We start from the raw sequence: 27669 nt of genomic DNA, 5'->3' as shown, positions 1-27669 counted from the left end.
CATTATTTTAATTATCACAATTTTATAATAAGTTTTGATGATGTGAGTATGCTTTAACTACTTGTTCTCAAGATTTTTCAGTTGTTTTACTTGTTTATTCTGTTAAATTTTAAAAAGTGTGCAATTTTAGAATGGAGTTGTATAGTACCTATAAATCATTTGAAGGAAGAAATGGCATCTTTAAGAATGGAATTTTCTTTTCCAGAATTTAGTATATCTTTCCATTCTATTTGTCTTTTGAAAAAGTCCATCAAGAGAAAAATATACATTATACAGTCATGAAAAAATATAATTTTATTATAGTATTAGATTTATAGTGCTAGTATTTTATCTATGATAAGTGAAATTTGGTGCTCTTTTGGGTTTATTTTGAGGGGTATATTCAGTAAAATAAGTTGAGAAGATTTTCATTGTTCTGTTTCTTTGGTGTGATTTCTTTTTATTATTTGCATTATTTAATTTTTAGTTTTCATGTTCCAGAAGTGGAGCTAGAAATACATTCCCCCCAACTCCAAGATTGTGGATGGTAGATTTCTCTTTACATACATACACAGAGAAGAGGGTAAAGCATGAACATCCTCCTGAGAACTGATGGGTGAAAGTGGGAGCTTGTGAGCCAAAGGGAGAAATCTCTGGTAACTTATTCCTCATCAGTCGGTGATTACGCAGCAGTCAGTCAGTAGACTCATTCAATGGATTCTACCCCAGGGCAAGCAGAGTTTCTGTGATGGCTCAGTGGGTGCCTTAGCTTGGTAGGCATGTCTTGGTGCATTCCACGCACCTGCTGAGACAGCCCTGGGCATCCTGTAGGATGTGGGGCTGGGGTTCAGGGGCTGGAGTTCCTAAAGCAAAAATGATTTATCATGAGAAAACCAAACCAAACGCCAAAACTGATCACATAATTGTATTTCAAACAGAGCAGTGATGCAGAAATCCAGATTGCTGCAATGGACGTTAGTGGAATCAGCTTTAGATCTAAAGACCACTGGCATCAACTTCTTTGGCTGTCACTTTGGTGGCTCAAATAGGAAAGTGTTATTTGCTAGAGGAGAGGAATAGTCACAAGGTCCCAGAGGAATTGTCCCAGGAAGGTCGCAGAGGAATTGTCCCAGGAAGTCCTAAAAAAATTCCACTTCTTCAGGTTTACTTTCTGGAGAGTCATGTGGAGAAATGGTTTCCTTGTAAATGGTGGCTTTGCTCTTTTTCTGCTTTTTCTTAAAACATTCACTTTTCTTTTCCAATATCAATTCTGTAGTTACATACGACTTTTTCTTTTTTAACATAAAACTTCTCCACTTCAGGTCAAAATATAACTTACCCGATGCTAGACCTAATATTCTCAAAGACCTCGGAAAAATAATAGTTACAGTGTCATGGACATCTATATCTTATTTCTTATCTTAAAAGGGAATGCTTTTGGTGTTTGAGATGACTTTTTCTTCTCATGATATGGGGTACTTTTATATTACTAATGTTATCATCAGAAATAACTGTTAAAATTTCTCAGATGCCTTGGAGCAACAATGGAGAGAATCATATGATTTTTTTCTTTTGTGCATTACAGTGGTCCCCACCTTATCTGAGTGTTCGCTATTCATAGTCTCACTTTCCGTTGACTGCAGTCGACTGCGGTCCGGAAGCAGATGATCCTCCTTCTGACACAGCGTCAGAAGGTCAATGGTAGCCCAACGCTACATCGCAGAGCCTGTGTCCTTCACCTCATTTCATGTCGTCCGTAGGCATTTTATCATCTCACATCATCCACCATGAGAAGGGTGAGTACAGTACAATGAGATATTTTGAGAGAGACTACATTCACAGAACTTTTACAGTATATTGTTAGAATTGTTTTATTTTATCATTGCTGTTAATCTCTTGTGACTAATTTATCAATTAGACTGTATCATAGGCATATACGAATAGGAAAAAAACATAGTATATATATGGTTCCATACTGTCTGGGGTTTCAGGCATCCACTGGGGATCCTGGAACGTGTCCCCTGCAGATAAGCAGGGATGATTGTATTGAGACAATGTTTTTGAATAAAAATCTTAGTATTTAGCCATCCTTCAATTTTTAGAATAAAGCTTATTCAGTTTTGAAAAATAATTTATAGAGTATTGGATTTATGTTGTGAATACCTTAGTTAAATGAAAAAAAATTTTTTTGCTACGTTGGCTTTGTTTTGAGGGTTATATTAACTTTGATAAATAATTTGGGAAGTGTTTCATCATTCTGTAATCTTGGAACAGTTTAAATAACATGAGAGTTGTTACTTGAACGTTTTCAAAGACTTGCTCATAAAACACTCTGGACCCAACTCCTTTTTTGGAGATTGTTATTTGAACATTAAAAAAAAGTCTTCCATGAATATCAGTCTATTACAGCTTTCCAATTCTTATTGAATCCCATTTACTTGAAAATTGCACATTTCGTTGGGTTCTAAGAATTTGTTGCCATAGAGCTATAAAGTTTATTTTTATAATTAAAATAATTTGTTTCACATCTAGGCTTATATTGCCAAGTATTTGTTTCTCTCTCTCTTGTTTACATATTTTAATGCTATTTGTATAGATGAGATACTGTGTTTATTAATCAATTTACTTATGTATCAATTCCACTGTTATTTTCCTGCTGTCTTAATTTCTGCTTTTATTTTGATTAGTTTTTTCCCTACATTTTTCTTTTTTAAATTATTAATTAATTAACTAATTAATTTATCCTTACGTTGTTCTAAGATGTATTTCTATGGATTCTCTACTACATGTTCTGCATTAGTCTTATTTAAAAGTAATTATGGTCAAAGATTTTGTAAATTAGCTTTTTAAAAAAAATTATTCTTTTTAGATTTATCAAAAAGATACACATATTTAAAATCAGAAAATAATTAAGAACTAGGTTCAGTAAACCCATTTTCAACAGTGGAAGCAAAATAAGAAAGGAGACACCGATGTTGAATATGCCATGCAGTTATCACATTGGGGTTGTTTGGTCTTTATTAAAGTTTCAGTTTGCATATAGGAAAAGTTTCATAAGACTAAATCATGAGATCCAAATACACTCAGGGTTTTAACTAAATTGATGTAATTATTACTAACATTGCCTGTTTGAGGCAACTGTGACATTATTGCAATAGGGAACAATCCATCACATTTCCTTCAGACTTGCCCTGTGGCCCAGGTTCATTTTCCCAGCCTCCTGCAGCACCTAATACTTGAATGCCTTGTTCTACATCTGCTGCTTTGACTTTCACATATTTCTTAACAAGAAACACAATAGAGTTTTATTTTCCTCAATTAAATGGAATTACAATTGTAAAAATTAAAATCCAATGACCAATTTTAGTTTTAAGAACTAGAAGAGGGAGAAAAAAGATGTTATTATCAATAATGAATTTGGAAAGAATTCTTTAAAACATAATGAGGGCAAGTTATTTGGGATGTAAGTGTATTCTATTTTTATATATGTTTCTCTGTAAAGGTGCCCCCTTCCCCCCACCTGGGGCAGGGAGGCGGAGGTGAATTCCACTGCTTTCTTGGATGCTTCCTCTCCTGCACTGCCAATGCCCAGGGGGTAACCAGTCTTCAATGGCGGCTCAATCCAGCTCTTTCATTTAGACTTAGATCTCATTCCAACTTAGGCTTCTCTTTCTCTTCTTCCATACCTAGAAATTCAGCAAAGTACTTTACTTTAACATCAGATTAAACTGTTAGCAGGTTTGCCAAGGCTGGTCAAAAAAATGCTCTCCTATCCCCACGTTTCCCCTTCTACTCTGCTGCACTCATCCCTTTCTCCTAGCTTAGAAGGAAAATCTTTTACAACTTTCTTCAGAAACTTCCTCAGTGACCTCTGTCCCCACCCTTTCCCCCCAAATCAGGGCACACCCAGGCCTTACGGCTCCTGGGAGTGATGGGTGCAAGTTAGTTCTTGACTCATTGAGTTTGCACAGAAACCCTAACCAGACCGCTTTGTAACCAGCTTCTAACAACAGGAGGTGTGCAACTGATGAGTCTCAAACAGACCTAATTTATTTTTATTTCAGTCATGTTTCTTCTCAAGGCAAGGACTGGATTTTCAAAAGTCAAAAAAAATTTTTTTTAACTCATAGAGAGCTTATTAGGGATAAGAACAATCCATACCTTTGTGTACTTAAACTCAAGTTCTCCTTCTATTCAACCCAGTCCTGGTAGAACTATGTTTTACCTTCTGAGGGACTCATATGTAGTGGACTAGTAAGAGCTTTGCCTGTTGTCTGTGGTGAATAGTTAATTAATGATGTTTCATTTTCCTGGAGATGAAAATGTTGAAGTCATTCTCATGAATTAAAGTTAAATCTGGTAAATACTCCCCACTACTTCTTTCTTTTGCTTCTTGCTAAATACTCATCTTCTGAAACAAAATTCTCAGAGACTTTTGCTGGAACAAAAGAACCCCAATATTGCTTTGCAAGTTTTGTTGGTATTATTTTATAAGTTATAAGTTCTCTGAAGGCAGAGCCCTTAACTGGTTTGTTTCTGATAATATCCCTAGCACCCAACACAGTATAGACTCATAGTTGGAGCTCAATTAATCTTTATTGAATCAGTTAATAAACAATGAACCTAAGGAAAACCTCAGAAGGCTATGCTAATGGGAAAGCAGAATAAAATATGGAACTTCACAATATAAAAAAAATTAAAGCCTAATCCCAGAGGGTCATCACCATAGGGCCTATATTAGGAAGGACTCCCCTTCCCCCCAGCTCCCAACTCCCAATATCTGTTTTGTGGAATGTGGGTAACATGCTCTGAACAGGTGTCCTTAGACAGTCTTTCAGGTTTGGTTTTCATGACTAAGGAACTGGCAGAGATCTGTAACACTTTTTCCAAAGTACTTCTCAGAAATCATATTAAGGAAAGCTTCAGATTGAGGAGTAAAGACATCTGAAGGGAGAAGAAATTGGGTTAAGGGGAAGAAGGCCAGGAGATGCCTTAGTTGTTGGTAACCAAGGCAAAGGCAGAAAAACACAACAGGGACTCTGTTCAAACAGCACACATGACTTGGGTCCCAACTTTGTCCCATGTTCCCTCTCCTGTGGAGAAGCTCTCAGGAACTAATAACTGCTTGCTTTTCTTTAAAGTCTGTTTCCTCCTAAGTGTTCTCCTGCAGATGGGTTGACTTGGCAGCAATAGTGGAATCTTCAAAAGCGGGGGTGGAGAACAGGGGGTGTTCATTGACCCAGACAGGAAAAATGGCTCCCCACCTACTTTAGTTTGGCAGCTTTGAGGTAGAGGGAAAAAATTAGACAGCTGTAAATAATATTTGGAAGAACCAGAGGTATAATTTCCACACAAATAGCAGAAAGAAACCTGTCACAAAGCTGAGGCAGGATGTGCTTTTGGGAACATAGAGGAAGAGTTGATTGACCCTGAGAGAGTTAGTCACATGTGATTCCCCCAGGCAGGGAGAAGGGCTCAACCAGAGGGCAGCACTGGGACATTGCAGGCCTGGGTGGGCCTGTGTGGGACATGAGCTGGATGGGCAGCTGGGCAAGGAGGTTTCTGTCACATAGGCCTGGCTCCAAACTCCTTTCTCTTTTGCTTGCTTTCCCTGTCCTCACCCCAACCTTTCACTTTTGGATACTTTCATTTCTGGTTGTATAAAGTTTGACTTTAATAAGATTGGTCACCCCAGTTAGACACACTGGAATTGGAATAAATTCTTAGATTAAATACAGAAGTATGTCAGCAGTTATAGGTTGAATTGTGTGCACCCCCTCACCGTGCCCCCAAATTCATACGTTGAAGTCCTAACCTCAGAACCTCAGAATGTGAGGGACGCCAAGGGTGTGGCTGGACAACTGTTTGCTAAAGAGATTAGGCATGTCATTTATGGATCCAATTAACCATTTCAGCAGAAGCCAGGAATGATCTGTAGGGGACCTTCTTGTCTGATGATTTGGACCCCTGTGAATTACATGGGAAGCCAATAAGGTTTTTTGAGAATTTTGTACCAGCAGAAACACTGCTAGCCTGGGCTGAAAGGAACAGAGACAGCATGAAATGAAGGAAGAATGACTCCTAAGGTGGTTCAGGGTCTACCTTCCTCTAGAAGGTAGGGCCACCACCCAGGGGCAGGGACACACCCTCCTTCTGATGAGCTCTGTGGATGGAGCATTCAGCCAAAGAGGATCATTCTCAAGCCTTTAAATCTAATAGAATTTGCCCTATGTTTCAAACTTGGGTGAGAACTGCAGCCTACTTTTCAAACCCTGTGATTTCTCCTTTTTGGAAAGGATATGTGTATTCTATGCCTGTCCCACCATTGTGTTTTGGAAGCAGATAACTTTCTGTATGGCTTCACAGGTTCGCAGATGGAAAGCAGTTGTGCTTCAAGATGAATCATACCCCAAGTCTTAACGACACCTGATTTAGATGATATTTAAGATGAGATTTTGGACCTAAGAGTTGATGTTGGAAAGTCTTTTGGAGCTGTTGGGGATGTATTTTGCATGAATGAAATACATGAATTTTGGGGCAGAAAGCAGAGTGTTATGGGTGGAACTGTGTCTCTCCTCAGAATGTGATTGTATTTAGAGATACGGTCTCTACCAAGTTAAAATGAAGTTATCAGGTTGGACCCTAATCAAATATGACTATTGTTTTTATAAAAAGGGGATATTTGGAGACAGCCTCACACATAGGGACAAATGCCATGTGAACATGAAGACAACCATCTACAAGCCAAGGGGAGAGGCCTGGAACAGATCCTTCCTTCACGGTCCTCAGAAGGAATCAATCCTGCCAATACCTTAATCTTGGTCTTCTGGCCTCCAGAACGAGGAGACATTGCCCTTTGATTGTTTAAGCCCCCAGTCTTCGGTACGTCACTGTAGCAGCCCTAGCAAACCAATACAACAGTCACAAACCCTTGAAAGTAACCTTGAGTTACTTTCCTTTAAAAAGAGCAAATGCCTAACTATTAATTTACCCTGTTTCAAGGGCTTTTTGTTCATAGTACATATCAGGTTGGACTATTTTGTTACCTTATAAACTAGGTCCATGGATCTTAGTGAAGTTTCTAACCTCCCGTGTGACTGGCTTTTCAATGGTGACAAACTGATGGCTCACTAGAAGTGACACTGGATTGAACATTACCCAGGCTGGCTCTGCAACCATCTGTTTTGGTGGGTCACCTAGGATTTCCTGGCTCAGCTGCTGCTGAGTAAAAAGAAAGGGCCAGCTTGGATGGTTTCTAATATCCTTTTCAATTTTAAGATTCTGTAATAATGTGATTTTATCTCAAAGTTGAAGTCAGTATAACCTAACCAAGTGGAGGAAGTGAAGCCATTAAAAATCGTTAGGGATACAAGGAAGGGTGCTCAGTGTGGTATCCCTGCTTCTTGGGGGATTTTGTTTGGGGTATAGTAAATGTATGCAGGATTGTAATACCGTACTTGATTTTATTTAATTCACAGCACACACACACACACACACACACACACACACACACACACAGCATACACTGCTTTTAATCAGCAGTTTCAAATTTAACTATCTACAGAAGCAGGCAGCTAAGATGATGGAGAAAAGTGGCCAAGTGAGAACTAGGAACACTTAGGGAGCCATCTCAAGGGGGCAACTGATCCTCAGTTCTAATACATTGTTGCCAGAAGAGAACAGTGAGCTTGGTGTTGCCAGATCCTAAACTATTTGATAAGCTGATGAATCTGGCCTGTATGTGTAGTCTCCCAATTTTTAAATGTTATTTTAAAAACAAAAATCCCACTATGTTGGTCTAACACAACATTTGGCAGGTCAAATTTGGAGGAGGCCATCAGTTTGCAATCCTTCTCATAAATGAAAAGCAAAATGTGCCTACTTGACATGAAACATCTGCTTCAGTGGAATTAACTAGATGGTCCCATGTAGATAAAATTAATCTCCATATCTAAAATGAGTTACGAAATGTTAGTCAACCTTACATAAGAGAATGGCACAAATTAAGTTGAGCGGATCATTTAAAAAACCCTTAGTTTCAGTATTCATTTTAACTTCTCACTCAAAGCTGCTAAAGAGCAGTATTCTACCAATCTACACTGGATTTTTCTTCTTGGTTTTCAGGCCATCTTCTGGTAGAAGTAGGAGAGCAATGGCCAAATGACCATTGGAATCAAGCTAATCAAGGGGAAAGAGTCATAAATACTTTTTGAATAACATATATTAAACATATTAGCCTAAATTTAAATATGGCCTTTTTCCCAAGAAGCTGAGAAAAGTTTACATTTTGCTCTTAAAATATTTTTGTAAGTTAGCTAAATAATGAGCTAACTAATTAAGATCCCTATTCCCATTAATTTCTGGTTTCCCAATTTTCTGGTGGCCTGAACTGAAGAAAAAATGTTGAGACTTTTTCTAAGAGAACACTTACTAAAGTCAAGCCAGCTGCTGAGAAAAGAAATCCTCAAATTCCTCTGGGCCATTTACCACGGGCCAACACCTTGACACACACAATCTTAGAAGATCCGCACACAAAAAAGTCCAATCCAGTAACCGTGCAATGACTGTGTTTTATTTGTCTAATTAGATCAAGATCCTGGCACAGTGTTTGGCACAAAGTAGGGTGTTCCATGTTTGTGGAACAGAGATCATTTATGGGTGACGTCTAGAATGTTGTGATTATATTGGCAATGCCCAGAGCTCTCTAAAATTCCCGGACCATCTTGCCTTTGGATATACTTTCATGCAGGGCTCAAATGGCTACATACTGTGCTGTTGCTTTTTCCACCTTCCCATTTTTCTGCTATCTGACATACACTTTGGATAGGGTGTGCACAGCTTGGGTAAGATTACGTGCCTTGCCAAGATGGAGGCTCTGCCATAAATAGAAACAAAAGAGAAATCAAATCAAAGGTTAAGAGAGTTTGGCAGCAATCAAGTATTACCCTTTATTGTCCAGGTCTCTTTGCCACCTTCAGTCCTTGAATATGACATTCGCTGGTGAATCAGAGTGGCCACAGGCATTTTGTGCTGCTGGGAGTTCTAGCAGAAAAGTGAGGAGACCTCTCTGAAGCTACCATGCTCACACAAAGGATGATGTAAGAAGTGGAGGTCTGGGTGGCTTTTAATGGGACTGTTTGGTTACATTTAATAATTTATCTATTTATTTGGGGGGGTCCCTTTAGCTAAGGCAGTATTTTGCTGATCAGAGTGAACTTCCTAAATTTTTTGTTGTTGTTAACACTACATTTCTCCCTATAAAATTTTATAGACATGCTTCTTTTCCCTTAGATTTGGATGTTTTACTAGCTAATAAGACAAAGTGAGTAATAAACCTTTCAGGTAACTGCCAGGAGCTCTTAAATTAACACTGTGTAGTTATAAAAATAAAACTCTTCCTAAGTGATCCTGTGCTATGATGGAATTTTCCTTCAGTGTCTGCACACACTCTTTTAGACAGCAATTTTCCAGTTTTATGCTCCCCTAAACAATACTTACTTCTCTGTGTATCCCAGATATAACTGTTCAGAACTTCTCCCAGCAGGTACAAAAAGTTCATTAAGATGGTTGTAGACCCAAAGAAGATGATTCTGGCTCCTGGGCCAATGTGTTCCAGGAAAGGGTACACCCACATCCCAGTTACATGATGCACCCAACACACCCTGCAATAGAATTGGAAAGGAGACAAAGACAGAAGTTCCTCTCATGTCAGATTTCAAAGCTCCCGCTCTTGCGAATATAGACTCCCCCCCTCGCCCCCACAACCGTTCTTCAGCAATGCCAGTCACAAGTTAGCTTTGATGCTCAGGAGCTACCAGAAACGTTGGTGTTGTTTGCTTACTTTCTTTACTTTCTTTAAGATTTATTTATTTATTTATTTGAGAAAGAGAGAGAGTGCATGCACGTGCACGGGGGGAGGGGCAGAGGGAGAGACTCTTAAGCAGACTCTGCACAGAGCACAGAGCCTCATGAGGGGCTCAATTTCACGACACTATGATCATGAATCGAGTGGAAATCAAGAGTCCGACACTTAACTGACTGATCCACCGCAGCACCCCTGTTTTCTTTTACTTTTTATTCTAAAATAATTTTAGACTCACAAAAGAGTTGCAAATGTGGTACAGAGTTCCAGTAAGCCCTTCACCTCAACATCCCGGAATGTTAACATCTTCAATAATCACAGTACAATCAGTAAGGTGAAGCCATTAACACTGGTACAACACTACTAACTGAACTGCAGGCTTTACTCAGAATTCCCGTTTACATAACATAATAAAAATTATTATTAAAAAAAAAGAATTCCCATTTCCTTATAAATGTCCTTTTTCTGGTTCATGATCCAACAGGGTACCTGGTGGTCACATCCCCTTAGTCTCTTCTGATCTGGCAGTTCTTTGGCTTCTCCTTGTTTTTCCTGACACTTGATGGGTTCTGGTTAGGTATTTGAAACCGTTATTTTTCTCAATACTGTTATATAATCTTAATTTCTTCCTTACGTATGGAAACAATACTGCATCAGACAAGCACACTGGAATTAAATCTAGGTGAGTATGTGCCAGGCATCTTGCCATACTGCCTTCCAAATGGATAACAGTGTGTGCTCTGCAGTGTACTCAGTGTAGACCGCAGGGGGTACCTGCAGATGGAGCCATCCTGTAACCTCACCGACACCTGGTTTCCCATGCCTGGATCTTTGGATCCTGTATTTGTTTCTTTTCTTTTTCTTTTCTTTTCTTTTTTTTTTTTTTTTCCTATTTCACATATACAGTGGAATATTACTCAGCCATCAGAAAGGATGAATACCCACTATCTACATTGATGTGGATGGAACTGGAGGGTATTATGCTGAGCAAAATATATTAATCAGAGAAAGACAATGATCATGTGGTTTCACTCATATATGGAACATAAGAAATAGTGCAGAGGATCATAGGGGAAGGGAGGGAAAACTGAATGGGAAGAAATCAGAGAGGGAGACAAACTATGAGAGACTCTTGACTCTGGGAAACAAATTGAGGACTGTGGAAGGGAAAGTGGATGGGGGATGGGGTAACTGGGTGATGGGCATTAAGGAGGACACGTGATGTGGTGAGTACTGGGCGTTATACGCAACTGATGAATCATTGAACTCTACATCAGAAACTAATGATGTACTATATGTTGGCTAATTGAATTTAAATAAAAAATACTTGCTTGTAATTATTCTATTTGTGTTTAGGAGACATTTTAGGTTCAGCGGGAATACAAAATCATTAATCTCCACTGTTTTCAGAAGTTTAGTTAGAATATTTGCTTGATTGGTTGGTCCTGACACAATTTCTAAGAGCAATTTTCCAAAACATTCTTGGGTTCATCACTTTATCAGCTCTTGTCAACGTCGAAGACTAATGAAAATACAAATAACATTATTGCATGGGGAACAAAGATTATTTTTTATACTTATGTGTTTGGTGTCATCTTCCTGGTAATTCATGGCTTCAATTTTTGTTAAGCAGTTTGTCTACATATCTATTACCTACATATTTACCTCACTGAGGCAGGAAACCTGGGGATCTCTACCTTAGAGCTTGCCATGTCAGTGAGGGTGATATCACTCCTGCTCAAAGAGGTGAAAATTGGTTCTGGGAAGGTGGTGAAGAAATCTTACTCTTTTTATGTGTAAAACACAGATACATATATACATAGAACATAAAGAGATACACAGTTTATGTGTGGTCTTAAAATTTCAAAGGCCCAGCAATTTCACCTCTAGATATATATCCAAAAGAACTGAAGGCAGTAACACAAACAGATATTTGTATACCAATGTTCATAGCAGCATTATTCACAATAACCAAATGTGGAAACAACCCAAGTGTCCATCTAGAATGAACAGATGCACAAAATTGGTCTATTCATACGATGGAATATTATTCAGCCATGAAGAGGAATGGAATTTTGATACATGCTACATGGATGGACCTTGAAAACATAGTACTAAGTGACATAATCCAGACACAGAAAGACAAATATTATATGATTCCACCTATATGAGATACTAGAATAGGCAAATTCATACAGATGGAAAGTCTAATAGATGTTACCAGGGACTGGGGGGAGTGGGGAATAGGGAGTTAAGGTATAATGAGTACAAGTTTATGTTGGGGATAAGGAAAATGTTTTGGATAAAGATAGTGGTGATGGTTATGTAATACTGTGAATGTATTTCATGACACTGAGTTGTAAAATTATAAATGGTTAAAATGATAAATATGTTATGTATATCTTATCACAATAAAACATTTTTATGGGTTGGAGGTTTTGTACCTAAAAATGTTCCTTGGTGGGGGGCTCAATAATGAAAGAAAGGTGGAGAAATGTTGTCTTAGTGGGAAGAGATGGTCATTAGGTCCATCTGGGTCAGCTTGAGTAACTGTCCAAACTAAAAGTTTTTTTACCAAAAGAGGAAGCAGAGCTAGTCAAGATTTTTCTTTCTTAAAAAATTGAAGGATTTGTGAGAATCAGCAGAACTTAAATTGTTATGAGTACCCTGTGGGATTCTGATGCATCATATTCTGTTTCTCCATAAATCAGAGGCAGTTTTATCTTCCTAATCTTTTCTTCACTAGTGTAAGGAGTATTGTGTGCTCATCAAGTGGCTTATTAATTTCCACTGAGATAATAGGCAATATCCCAAAAATGTAATACCATAAAGCTATAATTGATTTTGCAAATCAACTTATAAAATTATAATCTGACTCATTGTAAAACTGTTTCCTCAATTAGGCAAATTAGGAACCATTCAAATTATGAATGCTAGTTATATTTTTTTCTACCTGTTCCTGGCTTTCTACTTGTTTCTGGTAGAATGAAACTGTCACTAGCAGCTTTTGGTAAGGTCTCTAATGCAGGCCTCTGCTCCTCTGACATTGTTTGTGATGCACTGTTGGTTTGCATGCAACCGCCTCATACTACTGAACAGATATAACAACCACAACCACATCCCATCTATCTATAGATGACTCCTAAATTTATACCTCCAGTCTTGACCTCTTCCTGATCTTCGAAGTTCTATACCCTGGTACCCACTGCATATCTTCCATGGGAGGATGCATCTCCAACCTGACACTTCCATGATGTCCTCATCATCCCTGCATCCTAATTCCTTCATGATTCTCCCCCCACCTCCCCTCTAACAGTGAACATGCATCTCCCACATCTTTCCCTTCTCACACCAGTGATCAGTACATTACTGCAGCAGTAGCTTGGGGCAGAAAATGCCGAGTCATCTTTGACTTTCCTTTTCTCACAACTCACATTCAACGCATCCTTAGATCCCATTGGCTCTATTTTCCAAATATACCCAAGACATTTATTTGTCACCATTGCCACCACTACTATCTGGGTTCAAGCCATCATCATCTCTCACCGAACCCCTGCAATAGCTTCCTGTGTATTTGCTTTTACATTTGCTACAGTCTAGTCAACAGGCTATTCTCATTGGAGCGGCCAAACTGATCTGGATTAAATGGAAATCAGGTCGTGCCACTACTTTGCTCAAAACTCTTGCTTCCCCTCTCATTAGAGTAAAAGCCAGAGACCTCTGGTGGTTCTTCAAGGACCTACCTTGCTTGCTGGGCACTTTTCTTACTTTTCTTCTCCTCTTTTCCCTCTTGCTCATCCAATCCAGCCACATTGACTTGTTGGCCTTCCTTAAGAACACTGAACACTATTTTTGTCCCCGTGCCTGGAACATTACTCTTTACCCTTATCTCCCCTACAACATTCCCAGCACTCCCTTGTGTCCTTCTGGATTTTGCTTAAAGGACACCTTCTCAATTAGGTCTTCCCAGACCACTGCACCTAAAAGTTGCAACCTTTATCCTGAAAATTCCTATTCTCCATCCCTTTATTTTTCTCCCCAGCCAGCTAATACACTGTATTTATTTTTACTAATCTGTTTGTTGTCTGTCCAACAAGCACAGAATTTTTATCTGTTAGGTTCATAGCTAGATTCTGTGGCCCTTGGAGCAGTGTCTGGCACACAGGATGTGCTCAATAAGTATTTGTTGAACCAGTAACTGAATAAAGAATATAAAAAACAACAGCATCTGTTTAGTAAGCCTTTACTATACGACAGGCACTTTGCCAATAACTTAAAAAAATTTTTTTAAAGTCTCAAACTCACCCTCCTCCCCAATACCTATGCCCTTTTCTGTAGAGAACCAGATAGTAAATATTCTCAGTTTTGTAGACCATACGATCTCTATTACAACTCTCAACTTTGCCATTTAGTGCAAAAGTTGCTATAGATAATATGTAGACAAAGGAATGTGGTTGTGTTCCAATAAAACAGTGGAAATGTAAAATTCTCAGGGCAGGGAAGTAGATAGCTATCTTGAGTATGGTATGTTACTAGCATATGTAATCCCCTTCACCTAATTCAACCACCCTATGAGGTATGATTATCCTCATTTCACAGATAAAAGAGCTGAGACTGGACTAAAGGACCTGCCTAAAAAATAGCAAAGCGGGGAAAGCAATACACAACTGGTTTCTTTTCTGTCGCATGCACTTGTTCCCTAAACGAGGAATTCAATATAGTCTCCAAAAATGGAGTGAAGCTTTTCTTTTTAAAAAAGTTTTCTTGACTACATCTCAGATATAGAAGTCCTGTTATGTGGGTTTCAGTGGATTGGTGTGAATGATGCACCCACTTGTCCTAACAAGTTGTGCTTTCGCCATTTGTTTCCTTGATACAATCAGGGCTCAATTTCCTGCACAAAAATGACTCATGGCCTTGCTCATCTATCTGTGGAGAGTTCCCAGTTCTTGGTTGACTTCCATTTCTATCTTGTTCTAAAGCTTTCCTGTCTTAGTGCCCAAATGGCTTATTCTTAAGGTAATGACACCAAATTTAATTTTAGTCTAAAAAATTGATAATTGTGTCGTGTGTGTGTGTGTGTGCGTGTGTGCATACACAAAAAATGTAGATATTCCAGTGTCATGAGACTTCCAGGATTGTCTATTTTATTAAATATACTTCTATTTTAATTCACTTGAATGTGCAATTTAAAAAATGACATTTATTAATGGCTCCTATCTAAGTGCTATGCAACACAAATTTTTTTTTAAAGATTTTATTTATTTATTTTTCAGAGAGAGAGAGACAGCACAAGGAGGGGGAGCTGCAGGCAGAGGGAGAAGCAGGCTTCCCACTGAGCAGGGAGCCCAATCTCAGGGGGGAGTGGGACTCCATTCTGAGATCGTGACTTGAGCCAAAGGCAGATGCTTAACCGACTGAGCCACCCAGGCATCCCTTGATGCAGATATCTTTAATTATTAAAGCACAACCAAAAGGTTTCCATCAACTTCATAAATACTGTTTTATATCTCTTCTTCTCTTCAAGGGCAAACTTCTCCAGGGAGTCTGTACTGGTTGACTCTGTATCTATACTTTGTAATCATTCCTCCCACAACAGTCTGGCTTCTTGTCTTGATGCTCCACCAAAACCAGCAGCTCTTTTACGTCAATTTCTCCTGGTTTTCCTCCTACCTCTTTGGCCACTCTTCTTGGTTCTCTGTAAGTTCACCCTCCACTACCCACCATTAAATGTTGGATTTCCTTAGGGTTTGGTTTTTAAGCCTTCTCCTGTTGTGCATTCTCCAGTAATGAGTTCATTTATGTCCACTGCTCCACTGCTTCATGTTTATAACCTATACATAGGTATTTCACAAATCTAAGTCCTAATCCAGACCTCTCCTCTGTTTCAGAGAAGTTTATCAAACGGTCCTCAGAACACCTTAAACATACCTCAAAATCCATATATCTACAGCCAAAGTCATGCTCTTCTCTCTCAAACCTAGTCCTCCACTGGTATTCCTTATCTCTGTGAATGGTATTACCAGTCATTCATTTTTGCAGCTCAAATCTGGGAGCCATCTTTGCTACTTCTCTCTCTTGCATCACATATATTCAATCCATTATCCTGTCCTGTCAAGGTTATCTCACATATCTCTCTAATATGTTGATTTTCCCCCCAGCTCCATCACCAACATCTTAATTTGTGTTATGATAATTTCTGTTTGGAGTACTGTAATAGTTTCTGTCTCCACATCTACTATTGTCTCCTTCTGAATCATCCTTACAACTGCCAGAGTTATCTTTTTGAACCAAAAATCTGAACACATTATATACCTGCTTCAAACATGTCAATTGCCTCTCATTCATTTTTTGTTAATGACCTAATTTTTTTTTTAAGTGACCCCGAGATCATGACTCTGAGATCAAGATCTGAGCTGAGATTAAGAGTCTGGACGCTTAACCAGCTGAGCCACCCAGGTGCCCCAAAGACCTAAATTTTCAACAAAGTCTAGAATGTTCATCATAGAGTGGCTTCTGTCTCATACTCCCTCTAATACCTGGTTCTTGTTACACTGGATTTCATTTGGTTCCTTGATTTTACCCTTCCAGCCATGTGGATTTTTACATGTTCCTCTTTCTGCCTATGCTGTTAGTTTCCCATTCCCTAGACTCATTAGTTTATATTTCTCCTTTATATCTTAGCTCAAGTATTATAACTTACCAGTCATCACTTAGGAAAATTTTCCTTGATCTACTAGGTTAGGTCAGATTTTATAAGCTCTTACCGAGTCATGAATCTATTTTTTAAGTTCTTCTTTTATTAGCACTTAAACTTGAATGATATGTTTACTTGAATATGTTTCTTCCCATCTAGAGTACTAGAGTATCTAAATTCTATGAGGTGAGGGGCTGTTTTTACTCCCCCCCCTTTTTTTAAGAGAAGGAGGGCAAGGAGGGACAGAGGGAGAGAGAGAATCTTAAGCAGGTCCCACACTGAGGGGAGACTCCACACTGATGCAGGGCTTGGTCTCACAACCCTGAGATTGTGACCTGAGCTGAAATCAAGAGCCGAAATCAGCTTGACTGACTGAGCCACCCAGATGCCCCTACTTTTACTTCTCATTGTATCACCAGCCCTTAGTCTGTCTGCCACATAGTAGGAGAATGAATGAATGAATGACTGAACGAATGAATGAATAGCATTTAAGCTGTGATAGGAAGGATAATAAGAGTCAGGCGAACAAAGATGGGAGGCGAGAACTTTCTAGCCAAATGGAATAGCATGTCCAAAGACCTGAAAACAAGGGAGAGCTCCCAGGTGTTCAAGAAGAAAGAATTTTTGTTGAGATCAATGGAGAGAAGGTATGAGGGGGGCAGGCAGACACCAAACTGTAGGTGGCTTTTTAAGCTATGGTAAGAATTATAGACTGTGTTCTCCTGTGGAAAACAGGAAGTCTTTGAACAATATTAAATAAATGTGGAAAGGTCAGTTGACCTGGAAACCAATTATATCAGAAATGGTGGTAACCAAGACTGGAATGGTAGCACTGGGAATGAAAATTAGTGGGTAGGGTTAAGAAATATTTAGACCAGCATCTATCAGACTGTAGGTCATAAGCAGTGGCATGCTGGAGATGGTCAGGAGAGCTGATTGTTGGGTCTTTGGGATGTTTGCAAGCTCTTTGGTTGGTAGCTTAAATTCACCCATAGTGGGCGTATTTACATCAAAGACTCAAATGCTACACATCAGGCTCCCCCTTCCTCACCTCCAGAAGAGCTGGTTGTTAAACACTTGCCAGTAATCCATTGGTTACTAGCATTTTAAAAAGCAACACCAGCAGAAAACACAACAGAAAATGTCAGAAAACTTTGCATAAAATGATGGTAAAAATTGCTTTGTGAAACTTGTGTTTCACTTTTGTGTGTGTGTGTGTGTGTGTGTGTGCACGTGCATGCACATGCATGCTGGTATGATGCAAAAGATGTTTCTTTCACTGACAGTAAAATAAATTTGAGAGATACTGAATTAGGAAATAGAATTAAGAGAACTTGGTGATTGATTGGATTTAGGCAGTGAGGGAACTGAGATGAGTTAAGGATGAATCATAGATTCCTGGCTTGATTAACTGGGTGGAGAATGCTGCCATTTCCTGAGATAGGGAATGCCATAAGGGAGTCCGTTTGAGGGGATGACAAGTTCAGTTTGGACATGTTGAGTTTGAAGTGTCTGTAAGAGATCCAAGGGGAGATTTCCTGAAGGCAATTACATGGGTTTGGACTGTAGAGAAAGGACTGATGTGGCAATACAGATAGAGGGTTCATTGGCCAAAAGATGGTAGTTGGAGCCATCAGAACAAATTGAGATCACCCAGGTAGAGTATAAGGCATGAGGGGTCCATGAGAGAGCCCTGGAAAAGATCAAGATCTAAGGGGTAGTTTGAGGAGAATGAGGCTAAGAAGCAGACCAAAAAAAAAAAAAAAAGCTAGTGGCAGGGAAGGAAGACAGAGAAGTATAGTGTCTTGCAGGCAGATGACAAATGGGAAAAGAATAGACAATATCTAGTAGCACAGTATCTTTGAGAATTGAGAATAATTAGAAAACTGACTTTCCTCCTATGAAGTAGAAACAAGAAAATTTTCAGATTCCAAGTGATGTGTGTCTCATTCAAATCTCTTCTGGATTTTGACTGGGCATACATGATAAATAGTAAGTAAAGAAAAATTGTCCTTGTTAAGCTCAGTAGCTCTGACGCCACCTAGCCAAATTTCATCCCATCCCATAAATCAGGAGTTGTGGCAATCACTGGAGCCCTTGAGAAGATGTAGGGAGGAAGACATATCTTTCCTTTTCTGCCTCTGTCACCCTTATTTATCCTGGATAGACAAAGGTATCTATCTCTTTTACCGCTGATGACCTTTCAATTCTTAAGATTAGTTTATTTTTAAAAGGATTTAAAAATTGCTTTTGTTATTCACATTTAGATAAGGAGCTAGGCTATTCAACAGCAGGGCTATTGCTCATAAGACACATAGGACACAGACTCATGCAATAACAGCTAATGGCTAACATCATTGAATTCTCAGTGACAGGCACTGTACTAAATGTTCTACATGAGTGACCCTTTGGGGAAGGCGTTATATTATTACCATTTTGCAAACGAGGACACTGAAGCCCTGAGAAGTTCAGTAAGTGGAGAAGCAGGGGTACACATCTCAGCAGTCTGGTTCTCAGCCTATAGGCTGGCCTCCTCCAGAGCTCTGCAGAATAGGAAGCGATGGATGGGAACAGGGTTCTGGACAGCTTTTAATGTGCTCAGAATCAAAAAGTGATCCAAGTATGAAATTCCTGCGTAAATTTTTTTCTTTTTCCCCCCACTGATTATAAAAGTTATGGAAAATGTGTGAGATATAGAAATGTTGCAAAACGTAAGATAAATCAGTTTTGGTGAAGTTTTAACACAAGATTGAGTCTCTTAAAAAACTTAAGGGTCAGATTTTACAACTTCCCGAGAGGAGAGGAAAACCACTGCAAGGGTAAAGTAATAAACACTTCCTTCAGAAAAGGCATTGACTTACCTCTTAAGAAAGAGTCATATCATATGTGCATTTAGACTACTGGAATTTCCTATTCTGCTTGGCAGGGAGTGAGCACGTACCCCAGGGTGGGGCAAGATAAGGGATGTGCATTGCATCAGCTTCCCGACCAGTGGGTCTCTGTGTGTCTCGCATGGTACTTCCAACCAGATGCTTCTGAAGGACTTGCCAAGAACAGTTTTAACTTTTAGTTCAAAATGCTGACTTTAGACGTGGCCCTCTTTTTAGATCTAATCATTTCAATTTGGGCAATATAAAGGCCCCTTGGACCATCTCCTGACTATTGATTGCAAGGACATTTGTTCTTGCTACATTTTTGAGAATCTAGAATTCTGCTGGAGTTTTCTGGAGTTTGTGTACTCATTCATTTATTCAACAAACACTTCTTGAATCCCTTCTGTGTGCCAGGTAGGGTAAGCAGCTGTAGGGATGCAAAGGTGTGCCATTGAGGAGATCATGGTGCAGAGGGCAGTCAAGTTTCCCGCTGTAATGGCCGTGGACTCCAGGGAATATGGCAAAGGATTCTGCCTAGGTGGGAACAGGATTCTGGAAACAGGTCTCAAAAAAGTTCTCTATGGTGATGTGTACAGTAGTGCTAGAGAATTAATGCATCAACTCATAGGCAAATACCACACAGAGGGATCCCATCTGAAGCAGTGTTGAAATACCCTCTAGTTCAGTTACAGAGATAATTTTAGAAGTTACAGTTGTAATTATGTAACTCTTCATTTACCGTGGGTTTAATAGAGTATTCTTCAAGATAATCTTTTAAGGTATAATTGTAATTTACAATCTATCAATGTCTTCCCAATTTTCTCATTGGAGCTAGCCCAAATTGACATATGTGGGAGGTACCTAGACATGAGGCCAGCTTTATGAATGTTCACCTTATGCAGTCACCTGTGGCCCTGTGCTCAGAAGGGCCCCACACTTGGTTTAATGCTCTGCTTCCCTGTCTTAAAATTCTTAATCATTTATGAACCAGGGGCTCCAAATTTTTATTTTGCCCTGCGCCCCACAAATGATGGAGCTGGTCCTGTCTATGGAGCTGTACCAGCTATACCTGGGATCAGCTCCCAGCTTATCCACATAGTAGTTAGGTCACCTTGAATATTATTTAACTTTAGGAACCTCTGTTTCTCTCTGCTAACAGGGTATGAAGAATACTATCTATCTTAGAGATCTACTCATCAGATAACATAAAGTTGTTAGGACAGTCAACTTAGGTTAGATGAAAACGAGCAAACAAAACAAAATCTTTCCACTGCTTCTCCGTATGCAGAAATATATATATTTTCTCTACTTCTCACACACAAAAATATTTTCGAGGTTACAAGTCCCTCCGCCCATCCCTGGGGAAAAGGCAAATTGTGCATGCCTCCCAGAATGAATTCCTGTAATGAGGTAATGAGGAAATGTGTTTTCTTTCTGATTCTAAATCACAAATATCAGAGTAATTTATCCACACAGGCTGGCCAATAGTCTTCTTCAGAAATTTTCTCCCAACACATTTCCTGGCACATGTCTAAAAACCAGTTTGAAATGATTTGCTTCCTTTGAGTCCCGCTTTCTACAGCCTACCTGATCTTATGGTGATATTTCCCTCAATTTGAATTTCCCTTAATAAAATTCATGACCGGTTTTGCTTAACTTTAATCATTTGGACCTTCTTAAAGTATATAGATGCCAAACATCAAGTTGACACATTAAACGTTGTAGGAAACATGTTCTTTCTAGAAAGAGGTGGGGAGTGTGGTCAGCAAGGGACTCTTACGACCTGAGCAATCATCAGAATTGGCTGTGGTAGTAAGAAACCCATGCACTTAAACTGCTAGCTCTGGAAGGGAAAGAAGAACACCCTAAATCCCACATTGGAGAATCATAATTTTCCATATTTTGTAGAAATGATCTCTAGTGTCTCTCTAGCACATTTTGTGCTTCTCCATCTAGTAGATTCTTATTTTTAGGACTGCAGTGTTCTCGTTATCCCTGCTATGATTACATCTTCCTTGATCCTGCCACCTCCTTGAACTACCAATCTCTCTCTCTCTCTCTTTCTAATTGCCAACCTTCTTTAATAAATAGCAAATTTCCAGACATCTCTTGAGCTCTTGCTTTGTGTCAGTGCCCAGTCTCAAATTGCAGTGAGGCCAGTTCTGTATTATTTGTCACATCTGTCCTCTGTGTGCTTCTTCTGTAACTGTTAAATGTTTCTTTTTTCATTCAATAAATATGAACCAGTGTCTAGAATGTGTCAGACACATAAATATAGCAGTATGTAAAGTAGATGTGGTCCTGCCCTTGTGACGGGGTTTCCAGTATATCAGAAATACAGACATTAGATGATACCATAGTATGATGCCCTCACTAGTGCAAGGGAGGGGTGAGGGGGTCAGTTGTTATTATTTTTTCAAACTGAGTTGTAGTGTTCATTTTTCAACTTCATTTTAATTTTTATCAAAATTAAAACATCAAAAGCTCTAGAAAGTTTATATTAAAAGGCAGAAAATCACTGCCATGCCCAACTATAGGCAGCCCTTAATCTCCTTCCTGTACGCTGTCCAGATTCCCAGAGGAACCCATATTTAACAATTTCAGCTGTTCCTTTAGCTTTTTACATTGATATTTCTTAAAAATAGCCATATATTGCAATATTCTTGATTTATTAACTTTAGATAGTATCTTCTGATTCCTAACATGAAAGATATGGGTTCAGCTGTCTTACAACCTCTCCCCTCCTTTTTTCTTATCTTCTATCCACCAAATATATTGATATTATATTTGGGTGGACTAAATTAGTCTTTTGTATTTACTTTTCTTATGCTTTTGGTGTTGTATCTAAAAACTCCACCAAACCCAAATTCCTTGTTTTCTTCTGGAAGTTTATAGCAGAAGTTTGAGCTTGACAGGGTTATGACACATTTTGAGGTAATTTTTGTGAAAGGTGTAAGTTTTGTATCCAGATTGACTGTTTTTTTCATATGGACTTCCAATTGTTCCAGTACCATTTTTGAAAAGTTATCCTTTATTCATTGAATTACCTTTGCTCCTTTGTCAAATATCAGTAGACTATATTTATGTGGATCCTTTCTGGGCTCTCTTTTCTGTTTTACTGACCTTTGTGTCTATTCTTTCACCAGGACCACATTGTCTTGATTACAGTAGGTTTATAGTGACTCTTGATGTCAGGTAGTATCAGTTCTCCAATTTTCTTTTCTTCAACATTGAGTTGGCTATTCTGTGTCCTTTGCATTTCAACATAAACTTGGTTTATGTTAGAATTGGTTGTCAAGATCCACAAAATAGCTTGCTGGGATTTTGATTGGACTTGTGTTGAATCTATAGATCAAGCTGATAAGAATTAACACCTTAACAATATTGGGTTTCTCAATTCATGAATATAGATAGACTCTCTCTCCACTTATTTACATCTTATTTCTTTCATCAGAGTTTATAGTTTTTGCATATAGATCTTGTACATATTTGTTAGTTTTATATCTAAGTATTTCATTTTTGGTGCTATTGTAAATGGTGCTGTTTTAAATTCAGATACTACCTGTCCATTGCTCGTATATAAGAAATCAATTCATTTTTGTATATGAACCTTATATCCAGTGACTAAGTAGTTCCAGGAGTTTTTAGGTTTTTTTTTTTGTTGTTGTTGTTGTTATTGTTAATTCTTTGGAACTGTCTACATAGATAATCATGTGATCTGTGAACAAAGACAGTTTTATTCTTTCCTCTCAATGTGTATATAACTTTTACTTTCCTTTCTTGTCTTATTGCACAGGCTAGGACTTCCCATATGATACTGAATAGAAATGGTGAGAGAGGACATCCTTGCCTTGTTCTCAGTCTTAAGGATAAAGCATTCATTTTTTTACCATTAAGTATGATATTAGCTGTAGTTTTTTTTAAAATAGATGTTCTTTACCAATTTGAGGAAGTTCTTCTCTATTCATACTTTGCTGAATCTTCTTTTTTTTTTTTAAAAGATTTTATTTATTTATTTGAGAAAGAGAGAGCATGCATGAGAGGAGAAAGGGGCAGAGGGAGAGGGAGAAGCAGGTTCCCTGCTGAGCAGGGATCCTGATGCAAGGCTTGATCCCATTATGACCTGAGCCAAAGGCAGACAATTATCTGGCTGAGCCACCCAAGTGCCCCAAGTCGTCTTCTTCTTCTTCTTTTTTAATCATGAATGGGTGTCAGACTTTGTCAAATTACTTTTCTGCATCTATTAATATGGTCATATTATTTTTCCTCTTCAGCCTATTGCTGTGGTGGATTATACTAATTGATTTTTGAATGTTGACTGGCTTTGCATACTGGAAAAAATTCCACTTGGTCTTGGTCCACTTGTATAAAAATTCTTTTTATACATTGTTGGATCGGATTTACTAATATTTTTTGGGGGAGGGGGTTGTCACTTTATATTTCATATTCTTTTTTTCTTTTTTGAGTTTGTTATTCAAATTCAATTTAGTTAACATATAGTATATTATTAGTTTCAGGGGTAGAATTTAGTGATTCATCAGTTGCATATAACACCCAGGGCTCATTATATCAAGTGCCCTCTTTAATGTCCACCACCCAGTTACCACATCCCCCCATCCACCTCCCTTCCAGCAGCCCTGTTTGTTTCCTATAGTTAAGAGTCTCTTATGGTTTGCCTCCCTCTTTGTTTTTATCTTATTTTATTTTTCCTTCCATTCCCCTATATTCTTCTTTTTGTTTCTTAAATTCCACATATGAGTGAGATCACATGATAATTGTCTTTCTCTGACTGACTTATTTCACTAAGCATACTACCCTCTAGTTCCATCTGTGTCATTGAAAATGGCAAAATTTCATTCTTTTTGATGGATGAGTAATATTCCATTACACACACACACACACGCGCACACACACACACACACACACACACACACACACCCCACATCTTCTTCATCCATTCAACCGTCAATGAACATCTGGGCTCTTTCCATAGTTTGGCTATTGTGGACATTGCTGCTATATACATTGGGGTGCATGTGCCCCTTTGAATCACTAATTTTGTATCCTTTGGATAAATACCTAGTGGGATAATTGCTGGGTGTAGGGTAGTTCTATTTTTAACTTTTTGAGAACTTCCATACTGTTTCCCAGAGTGGCTACACCAGCTGGCATTCCCACCAACAGTGTAAGAGGATCTCCTTTTTCCACATCCTTACCAACATCTGTTGTTTCCTGAGTTGTTCATTTTTAGCCATTCATTGTGGTTTTGATTTGTATTTCCCTTGATGCTGAGTGATGTTGAGCATTTTCCATGTGTCTGTTAGCTATCTATATGTCTTCTTCGGAAAAATGTCTGTTCATGTCTTCTGCCTATTTCTTGATTGGATTTTTTTGTTTTTGGGGTGTTGAGTTTGATAAGTTCTTTATAGATTTGGATACTAGCCCTTTATCTGATATGTCATTTGTGAATATCTTCTCCCATTCTGTAGGTTGCCTTTTAGTTTTGCTGATTGTTTCCTTTCCTGTGCAAAAGCTTTTTATCTTGATGAAGTCCCAATAGTTCATTTTTACATTTGTTTCCCTTGCCTCTGGAGATGTGTCTAGCAAGAAGTTGCTGCAGCTGAGGTCAGAGGTTGCTGCCTGTGTCTCCTCTAGGATTTCGATGGATTCCTGTCTCACATTTAAGTCTTTCATCCATTTTGAGTCTATTTTTGTGTGTGGTAATAAAGTGGTCCAGTTTCATTCATCTGCATGTAGCTGTCCAATTTTCCTGACACCATTTATTTAAGAAACTTTTTTCCATTGGATATTCTTTCCTGCTTTGTCAAAGATTAGTTGACTATAATGTTGAGGGTCCATTTCTGAGTTCTTTATTCTGTTCCATTTATCTACGGATCTGTATGTTTTTGTAACAGTACCACACTGTCTTGATGATTACAGCTTTGTAATACAGCTTGAAGTCTGCAATTGTGATCCCTCCAGCTTTGGTTTTCCTTTTCAGTATTCCTTTGGTATTTGGGGTCTTTCCTGGTTCAATACAAATTTTAGAATTGTTTATTCCAGCTCTGTGAAAAATGCTGGTGGTATTTTGATAGGGATTTCATTGGATGTGTAAATTTTTTGGGTAGCATAGACATTTTAACAATATTTGTTCTTCCAATCCATGGGCATAAAATGTTTTTCCATTTCTTTGTGTCTTCCTCAATTTCTTTCATAAGTGCTCTATAGTTTTCAGAGTACAGATCTTTTATCTCTTTGGTTAGGTTTATTCCTAGGTATCTTAAAGATTTTGGTGCAACTGTAAATGGGATCGACTCCTTGATTTCTCTTTCTTCTGCTTCATTGTTAGTGTGTAGAAATGCAACAGACTTCTGTGCATTGATTTTATATCCTGCCACTTTGCTGAATTCCCGTATGAGTTCTAGCAATTTTTTGGTGGAGTCTTTTGGGTTTTCTACGTAGAGTATCATGTTGTCTGTGAAGAATGAAAGTTTGATCCAATTTTGATGCTTTTTATTTCTTTTTGTTGTCCGATTCCTGAAGCTAGGACTTCCAGTACTATGTTGAACAACAGTGATGAAAGTGGACATCTCTGACTTTACAGGAAAAACTCTCAGTTTTTTCCCCTTGAGGATGATATTTGCTGTGGATCTTTCATATATGGCTTTTATGATGTTAAGGTATGTTCCCTCTATCCCTACATGGTGGAGGGTCTTTTTATCAAGAAAGGATGCTGTATTGTGTCAAATGCTTTTTCTACATCTATTGAGAGGATCATATGGTTCTTTTCCTTTCTTTTATTAATATGGTGTATCAGTTGATAGATTTGCGGATGTTGAACCACCCTTGCAACACAGGAATAAATCCCACATTGTCGTGAATAATCCTTTTAAAGTACTGTTGGATCCTATTAGCTAGTATCTTGGTGAGATTTTTGCTTCCAGGTTTATCAGAGATATTGGTCTGTAATTCTCCTTTTTAGTGGGGTTTTTGTCTGGTTTTGGGATCAAAACCCAAATGTTTTTGCTGGCCTCATAGGATGAGTTTGGAAGTTTTCCTTCCATTTTTATTTTTTTGAACAGTTTCAGAAGAATAGGTATTAATTCTTCCTTAAATGTTTGATAGAATTCCCCCGGGAAGACATCTGGCCTTAGATTCTTGTTCATTGGGAGATTTTTGATAACTGATTCAATTTCTTTGGTGGTTATGGGTCTCTCCAGGTTTTCTATTTCTTCCTGTTTCAGTTGTGATAGTTTATATGTTTCTAGGAATTTATCCGTTTCTTCCACATCACCTGATTTGTTGGCATATAATCACTCATAATATTCTCTTATAATTGTATATATTTCTGTAGTGTTGGTTGTGATCTCCTCTTTCATTCATGATTTTATTTATTTGGGTCCTTTCTCTCTCTTTCTCTTTTGATAAGTCTGACTAGGGGTTTATCAATTTTGTTAGTTCTTTCAAAGAACCAGCTCCTAGTGATCTGTTCTATTGTTGTTTTTTTAAAATTTCTATATCATTGATTTCTGCTCTAATCTTTATTATTTCTCTTCTCCTGCTAGATTTAGGCTTTGGTTGTTCTTCTTTTTCCAGTTCTTTTAGATGTAAGGTAAGGTTGTATATTTGAGGCTTTTCTTGCTTCTCAAGGAAGGCCTGTATTACTATATACTTCCCTCTTAGGACCGCCTTTGCTGCCTCTCAAAGGTTTTGAACCTTTGAGGTTTTTGTTGTGTTTTCATTTTCATTTGCTTCCATGTATTTTTTAATTCTTCTTTAAGTTCCTGATTGACCCATTCATTCTTTAGTAGGATGTTTTTTAACCTCCATGTATTTGTGGTCCTTTCAAATATTTCTTTGTGGTTAATTTCAAGTTTCATAGCAGCATTGTGGTCTGGAAATATGCATGGTATTATCTCAACATTTTTGAGACCGATTGAGACCTGATTTGTGATCCAGTATGTGATCTATTCTGGAGAATGTTTTATGTGCATTCTAAAAGAATGTGTATTCTGCTAGTTTAGGATGAAATGCTCTGAATATATCTGTTAAGGGCATCTGGTCCAGTGCGTCATTCAAAGTTCTTGTTTCCTTGATCTTTTACTTAGATGGTCTGTCCATTGCTGTGAGTGGGGTGTTAAAGTCCCCTACTATTATTGTATTGTTATCAATAAGTTTATTTGATTTTATTATTAATTGATTTATATATATTGGCTGCTCCCAAGTTAGGGGCATAAATATTTACAATTGTTGGATTT

The 27669-nt window shown here is 38.3% G+C and overlaps 1 protein-coding gene across 20 annotated transcripts in view; it reads right to left on the bottom strand.

Moving 5' to 3' along the window:
• The window catches only part of AIG1 (androgen induced 1), a 322928-nt gene that overhangs the window by 79001 nt on the left and 216258 nt on the right, over positions 1 to 27669 (bottom strand). For 2 of the 20 annotated variants that reach the window (XM_040627864.1, XM_040627881.1), the window contains 2 exons: positions 9478 to 9641; positions 418 to 842 (listed from right to left, as the gene is read on the bottom strand). The exons of 8 other annotated variants lie outside the window; for them this stretch is intronic. In XM_040627864.1, coding sequence (XP_040483798.1) covers positions 745 to 842; positions 9478 to 9641 — 262 coding nt within the window. In that variant the 3' untranslated portion in view covers positions 418 to 744. 10 more of the 20 variants (XM_040627870.1, XM_040627880.1, XM_040627871.1 and 7 more) reach the window with 8 other exon arrangements.

The sequence above is a fragment of the Ursus maritimus genome, unplaced genomic scaffold (assembly GCF_017311325.1).
Source record: "Ursus maritimus isolate PB19 unplaced genomic scaffold, ASM1731132v1 scaffold_13, whole genome shotgun sequence".
NCBI classification, from domain to species: domain Eukaryota; kingdom Metazoa; phylum Chordata; class Mammalia; order Carnivora; family Ursidae; genus Ursus; species Ursus maritimus.
The sequence above is the reverse complement of the archived record's forward strand: the minus strand, read 5'-3'. Positions and strand labels throughout refer to the sequence as shown.